The 7659-nt window shown below is 37.4% G+C and overlaps 1 protein-coding gene across 1 annotated transcript; it reads right to left on the reverse strand.

The window, feature by feature from the left end:
• Positions 1-246: 246 nt before the first annotated feature.
• LOC133297962 (uncharacterized) lies at positions 247-7452 on the reverse strand. Its single transcript, XM_061497200.1, has 10 exons — positions 7367-7452; positions 6127-7112; positions 5284-5368; positions 2042-2137; positions 1782-1934; positions 1573-1680; positions 1332-1451; positions 904-1029; positions 721-804; positions 247-614 (listed from the first exon to the last, which is right to left on the reverse strand). Exons 2-10 carry the CDS (start codon positions 7089-7091, stop codon positions 489-491), a joined length of 1863 nt encoding a protein of 620 aa, XP_061353184.1. The 5' UTR covers positions 7092-7112; positions 7367-7452; the 3' UTR covers positions 247-488.
• Between the last annotated feature and the right edge of the window lie 207 nt (positions 7453-7659).

The raw sequence follows: 7659 nt of genomic DNA on the forward strand, positions 1-7659 counted from the left end.
TAGTGCTGAAGATTAATTTCTTAATCAGTTTTTAAAAAAGGTAAAGATTAATTTACAAAATCCGCAAAAGCCAGAACAATAACAAATTTGCATGTTTTTAAAAACTTAATAAAAATGATAAAATAAAAAAGTTTTCATTTGATGGTTTCTTCCTTTGCTTTTTCTTATTTTCTTATTTTACCGGAATGGAATTGAAAAAGCAAAGAAAGACACTTGAGCATGCACCACACTTGAAAGTCGGAATATAGAAATCTTGGGTTAAAAAACAACACTCGAGAGAGAGCACCCAAGCCTAAGGGTGAAAGAAGGGAGGGACTGAATACAAGCTTTCTTAATATAAACAAACCAAATTGCCTCAAGAGTCATAGCCACACAGTTTTTCCAACAAAGTAATGGGGATCAACGGGGATAAACAAGTTAATCATCAAACAGAAACATTCATGACAAGTGAACACCATTGGAAGGGAAAATAAACCAAGTTTGTGCCCTCATTTAAGGAGAGTCTTCACAATGGATTTGACGTTGAGTTTCTTGAGGTCAGTATAAGACTGTCCACAGCCCACAAACATGACAGGAGCTCCAGATATGTAAACCATTGAAAGTGCAGCTCCCACCTGATAAATGGAATCATCATTAAACCAATAATTATTTTCTAATCAACAAGTTCCATATGTCAGAGCCAAAAATCCATATTTCTATGCAATTTTAGAATTTATGTACCTTATCATCGATGGTGTCAAACTTTGTGAGCAAGATTCCATCTATTAGCCTTGGATTAGGAGATGTTGAGAGGTCAGCTAATTTCTGCAGTGAAATAGTTGAGGTTCAATATAGGAAAATATAAATAAGGCTAAAAAAAAAAAGTTATAGCTGGACAATATTAAACAAAATATAGAACTGAACCTGATTGAACTTCGAAAGCTGATCAACTGCATCATTACCAACTAGTGCTTCTCCAACAAATAAGACTAGGTCTGGATTGTTAAGATAGATGAGTTTTGACAGTGCTCTCATCAATGGTTCATTATCCTGAAAACAAGCAGTGACATATCGGATCAATGTAAAAGCATTAAAAAAACCATCATCTAATAGTATCCCCATGTAGCCATAATCATTCAATCAATGCAATCCAGCATGAGAATGGTCCTCTTACCCCAATAATAACATGCCATACAAGAAGGATCATTGTTTGGAAGTACTATAATGAATAGAAACAGAGAGCATGAATGACAGGATTTGCCTAGTATTTGAATACAAGCAAACTTCATATATGACACAAACATCGGATAAAATAACCAAACTCTTGACCAAAACAATAAATGTGGTTATACCTGCATGCGACCAGCTGTATCAACTAGAACCACATCTGAACCATTGCGTGAAGCTTCCTGAATTGCTTCTTTTGCCACAACGGCAGGATCTTTCTCATAGCCCTTCTCAAATATAGGGATCTGAAAGAAGGAAATTATAAGACTATATGCTGCTTGTAATAATTTTTGACATGAAGTAAAAAAATTAGAATATACAGTTTAATGAACTATATAATCTTTAGGCAGTAAAATGAATATAAACCTGAAGTCTCCGAGCATGAGTCCGCAGCTGCTCAACAGCCCCTGATCGAAATGTGTCACAAGCAGCCATCATAACACTAACGTTGTGCTGCTGAAGCCAGTAAGCAACCTACACCATGACACATAAAATAAGTCAGCCCCATCTTATTAAAAAGCATGCCCTACATATAAACCTCCATTAAATTGGAGAAACAATATGATTTCCCCCACCTTAGCTAGATTAGTAGATTTTCCAACACCATTAACACCAACAAATACAACAACATATGGTTTCCTTTGCTCCTTGGCAACATGCACATCCCTCAGTATATCAATGGAACGCCTAGGAGTTAAAATTCGAACAAGTGCTTCTTCCATTGCCGCCTGCATTAATATTTTTAAGCACACTATCAATTTGAATGTTATACAAGCGTATATTTATAAAGAAAAGGCAGCACCAAATGTAGATAAGAAAAAAGATAGAAACAAACATGCACTGTTGAAGATATCCTTGTAAATGAAGCCAGCTTTTTGCCTTCAAGACTTGCTGCCACTGATTCACAGAGTTTCTCAGCTATCTCCTCAGCCTACAAGAAACATAGAATGCAAACTGCTGAAATTATAGGAATTTAGATATAAAAAGTGAAGAATGAATTACTCAGAATAATAAAATAAAAGTATATTGATATTGTTGTGAAGGATTTGTTACTATGCATTGAAACTACAAAACATTAATCCCTTTTTATACTACTATTAGACTCCAAATCCTAATTAGATAAGAATATAAGGAAATTATGAAACTATTCCTACGAGATTATAAGAAACTCTAAACCATTCTAAGATACAATCAAGATATTATGAGATAATTTTCATATATTGTAACACTCTTCCTCGAGCTAAAGCTTAATTAGCTTTAAACATGTTACAAATAACCCCCTTAAAAATGAGAAATAAACAAACAATATAATGTGTTTCCACAAAACATGGTTGAAAAGGAAATTGATACGAACCTTGGGAGAGCCTCACCTCAAAAGTTAGCCCATGAGGTAGGAGAGTCCAAAGTCCATATAAACCCCACATTAGTCACCCGTATAACCAATGTGGGACTCAAGTCTCATACCTTGCAATTAGATTGTAACATTCCACCCACGCGGATTGGGCAATGTTTCAAGTAACAACGGATACTGCTATTCCAACTTTCTTTGATATGGATTTCTATATTCCAAATTTATTTTTGTAGTACGAAAAATGGTGGAAGAAAGGGTAGGCAAGGAACGAAAAATCTTCCTATATCCATGTCTACGATACATGAATGGGATAAAGTTCTCGTATCAAAACCCTATTCTTTTAGTTAGATTTAAGTCTAACGAGAATAATATTCTACAACCAACAATTCATCTATTTTCAAACCAACCCATTTTCAAACCTCCAACCCCCCCCCCCCCAAAAAAAAAAAAAAAAAAAAAAAAAAACCCGAAAACTAGCCCATGAGGTAAGAGAGCCCAAAGTCCATATAAACCCCACATTAGTCACCCATATAACCAATGTGGGACTCAAGTCCCCATACCTTGCAATTAGATCGTAATAGAAACCCACGAATGTAGTGGACGTTGGAGAGATGAGCAATGCTAGAAAGTAAACTCCGCAAGATGCCTGGAATGTTGCATGACCAAGGAAGAAGAGACTTTGATGGAATGATCAACAACGTGAATGTCCTGGCAAACAATTATACACAATAGGAACTAAAGCTTCTCCAAGTTCATCAAGAACAACATTTGGAAGCTTCAAACCAAAAGAAAACTTAGGAGATCCAATAAATTGAAATTGAAATTAAAATTGAGGTGGGCGTGCATCATAGAAATGGAGAATTCACCGACGACGTGAATTATTAATGATATAGAAAAAATCACCATTGGTATGATTCACAATAGGAGATTGGATAAATCACAACTAACTCATCACTATATGACTCATTAGTAAGAAAGAAGTCAACAGAATGATTGTCGATGGGAAGATCGAGGGCCAAAGCACGTAAGGAAAAGAGTCAACAGGGCAGATAGCACTATCAGATGAATTTTGTACACAAGATGTGGAGTTTTTTTTAGATGGATTAGTCATGCTTGAAGCCAATTTTGGTTGAAACATCGGCTGGGTGAACCAGAAGACCGAAGAACCCAATGAATCAAGACTGAAAACACCAAAACAAAACAAGTTGTCGACAAAGAGACAAGCATCAAAGGCGAGACAAACAACGGCAGGAAAGGCGTGAACTATTCCGGCAGAAAGGTGTGTATCAAAAACCTATTACCTAATAGTTCCAGTTAGAGGAGAATCTGAAAAGAGGGTAGTGACACTAGACTACCAACGCTGGAGGTAACCAAAATGTTGGCTGGATGTGCCCTCACTTGCCAAAAAAATGGAACAAATGCTTGGAGGGCTACAATGGTGCATGGAAGTTTTGGTGGAAGCATAGCTTCGTGGGTTGAATGACTAGCGATTGCTGAAGACAATGATGTGGACGTGGAGTTGACACTCAAACAATGGCAGATCTTCACCAAGAGTGGCTTAGAGGAGAGATTGGACAGCTAGGTTGTGGAGATGAGAGAGTGCGCGCAAGTGATGCTAGGTGTGTAGGTCAATGCTAGATCCAGAGCATGGATATCACGACGAGCTATTTGGGGGTAACAGCAACAATAGAGGTGGCTGGACAAGCCTTCATGCACAACTGCAGTGGTAACACATGGATCTGAAGCACAAAGAAAGGGAACACGCATGAAGGCGCTTGAGATGGCTGATGGTGGTGGTTCCTCGGGGAACAAAAGGCTCGGGCACAAAACTTTTGCAAGTGGCTTCACCTGTTGGAACTATTGTGGCAACAAACAGTGGTGATAGTGGCAATTGAGCATGAAAATTTTGAGAAATTCTTTGGTGGTGCAAGAGCAATGAAGGCGCTATCTGAAGCACAATGAAGGTGCAAACTAATAGGCTTTAGACTACTATGTAGGCAGTTGGGGTCAGCTGCAATAAAGGCCATCGCTGCAAAGCTGCAATGACGTTAGGCTAGGGATATCATGGAGAGAATAGAATGACGTGAATTTGTGCATAGCCGACAAGAAGAAAATAATAATAGAGATAATGACATTGTTACAACAGAGTTTCAAATTTTAGGGAATTTGACACCGGAATAGTGATAGGACAGGTTATGAAGGATGGTACCACTGTAATACCATGTTAAAATTTTAGGTTTCAGGTATAAAGGCAGGAAAACAAATACTCATAATAATAAATTTATATTGATATTGTTATGAAGGATGTGTTACAATGCAATCAAACTACAAAGTACTAATCCCTATTTACACGAATATTAGACTTCAAAACCTAACCAAAGAAGGAAATAAATCATAAAATATCAAAAAAGAAGGAAACTATTCCTAAGAGATCATCTAAGATACACTAAACTATTCTGGAATACAATCAAGATATTATGAGATATTTTTCATATATTCCAACACAAACAATATTAGCTAGGTAAAGGACCCAAAGGATAACCATTATGGTATGCTGAGGGAAAAAAATAAAAAATCACTCCCGATTAAACCCTGACCAGCGAGGGTCAAGATGAAGGCAATCCTTGTGTGTACCCTTCCATATTTACCACTGCTCCAGACTCGTCCTCTTAAGAATGCAAAGGAAAAATAAAAGAAAAAAAATGTTGTTGAGCATTAACACGTACCACATTCTTGGTCATGAGCCTATCCTTTAAAGCTTTCAAAGCTGGTTCTAAGTCTGACTTCTCCAAATTTGCCTTCCCCGCAATACTGAGCACGAGGATATGTGAAAATATACTGATTAGTCATTTCAGTGAAAAGCTGAAAAATAAAATAAAAGAAATGTACAAACAAACAGAAAGATTTAAATTGGTCTGTCAAGGATAGGGGGAGAAAAAGATATTTGCATCGAACAACACAAAATGCTTACGACAGTGAATGTCAGAAAAGGGAAACTGGAAACAGGACAGCATCCCTTGATTATCCAAAATAAAACTTGATTCATCATGCCAGAGGGAGCACTTTCAAGATCAAGAATAACTATTTTCTTTTGTTCCCCTTCTCTGCCCTATTCTTAAATTTCAGGTGAAGATGTACTAGAATACCTAACTGCATTACAAAGTAAACTAGGAGGGCTTCTTCTTGATGCATATATATAAAATGCCAAATATTGCATGAAACTGAACTGATTTCTTACCAATAAGGTTCCAATTTAAGAAAATTTACAAAACATAATTATATTAGTAATGCAATACAGCAGGAAATTGTTATTAAAACAAGTCAAGTCATCTCAAGAAAGCAATGCGACAAACAATGATATCTTCACGTACAAACTAGAACATCCCATGTACAGTTATATATTAATTTTGAGGGCTCCAAGCATGAGAGCAACAACCCCATAGTAATATAGTATAAGTTAAACTACAAATCATTTCATCAAAATATTCAAACAACTTAAACATAAAGATATCTGCCAATGAAGCTAGCAAAGTGCACAATATAAAGAGAGTAAGCAGAGCAACCTTTACCTCTGGAACATGGATGAAAACCAACCCTTGTTTTTAGCATTCGTCTTGCTTTTCTTCCCCACATCATTCTCCTCCTCCTCCTCCTCACTTTCACTGCTAACAATATCCTCTTTATCCATCATACTTTCACCTATATCTGCAGCCACAAAATCTATGTTCTTGTCCCCATCCTCACCTGAATGATCAGTAAAGTCCAGTTTTGTTTCAGGAGGTTTATCATCCCAAACTCTATTTTTCTTTGTCACTTTTTTGTTTGGCTCTGCCTTGGAGGCCTTGGCAACTGTATCTGTCTTCTTTCCACCTTTGGTCCTAAGCTTCTGAAGCTTATGTACATTGAAAGCCCCAACTTCGGAACTTGCATTCTCCCTACCATTCACATTACTACTCAGGTTAGAATCTTTAGTAACAACAAAATTGCCATTAGAGTGCCCATTCTCCAACTTAAGGCCCTTGCTATTGTCACCATCCCCGCCATCATTCTTCGGAGCACCATCACCCTTCTTCTTACTCCCTCCCTCGAATCCAGACTTATTTCCCTGCCCTTGCTTCTTGGCATTCCCGGCCATGGGGGGATTCGACCTCTTCAAATCCTCAGCACGAGCCAGGGCTTCCAGCCTCAGCTGCCTAAAAGTCTCATCAAAATCGTGATACGCAGTCCTTTTCGGATCATAAACCTGTGAAAACTCGTGCTTCACCATAGCAAGAAGATCCTCCACATACAACAGATGAAGGATCCGTTGGTACACAGCCACAAACACAAGGCCAAGTTCATTGTGAAAGGTCCATTTGAGGGTGTAGGAAGCACCCGGGGCATCATAATTGTATGATGCCGCACCAGATCGCTCCTCCAAAAGACAGGAGCGAATCAAGGTATCAATAGGTGAACCTTTTAGAGCGTTCCCAAGTTCTTTACAAGTCCAGAGGATTAACCCTCCTCTTGTAAATATCAGTAACTCTTCTAGCATCCTTGATAACTTGCAATTATCCTGTTATCAATAATAATAAAAAAAAAAGTTTCAGAAATTTTATTCGGATTCGGAAAAACCTAGAATCCAACACCGAGCAAACATAATCGCAGGAAAAACATGTTGGTGTTCGTGTTCATGTGTCGTGTTGATTGATGATTACATTGAACAATTCGAGAAAAATAAAATAATTCGATAGAGGCAAGAAAAAGTGCTGGATTTCTAAGGGATTGATTGAGAGAACAAGAAAAAACATCGCGGCGAGGGAAACGTACCTGTTGTTTCTTGGAGCTGTGAGAAACCCGAACAACCAGAAAAATGAAAAAAAAAAAAAATAAAAAATTAAAAAGGAACAAGAAAAGCGAGATTGGAGTTTGTGAATGTTTTAAGGTTTATATATGGGGTGCGTCATGTTTATAGATCAACACGTGCTACGGTGCTACATTCACGCTGTTTTGGCTGTTAAGAGGATAAAAAGAATTTTATTAATAATTAAACAAAAATTTCTCTTTTAAGGCAATTTTTTTCTTAGATATACTTGTGGACTTATCAGTTATTTCGAAGTACA

This window comes from Gastrolobium bilobum, unplaced genomic scaffold (assembly GCF_033153095.1).
Source record: "Gastrolobium bilobum isolate Gb01-03AN ecotype WA unplaced genomic scaffold, APGP_CSIRO_Gbil_v1 utg15686, whole genome shotgun sequence".
NCBI classification, from domain to species: Eukaryota; Viridiplantae; Streptophyta; class Magnoliopsida; order Fabales; family Fabaceae; genus Gastrolobium; species Gastrolobium bilobum.

Bases quoted from the DNA above. Each gene is read 5' to 3' on its own strand.
- LOC133297962 (XM_061497200.1), bottom strand. From the start codon at position 7,091: ATGCTAGAAGAGTTACTGATATTTACAAGAGGAGGGTTAATCCTCTGG. The intron at 1,935-2,041 runs GTTTGTTTCTAT...ATATTAATGCAG, and splicing joins GGATATCTTCAACAGTGCAT to GCGGCAATGGAAGAAGCACT. The intron at 615-720 runs GTACATAAATTC...TCCATTTATCAG, and splicing joins TTGACACCATCGATGATAAG to GTGGGAGCTGCACTTTCAAT.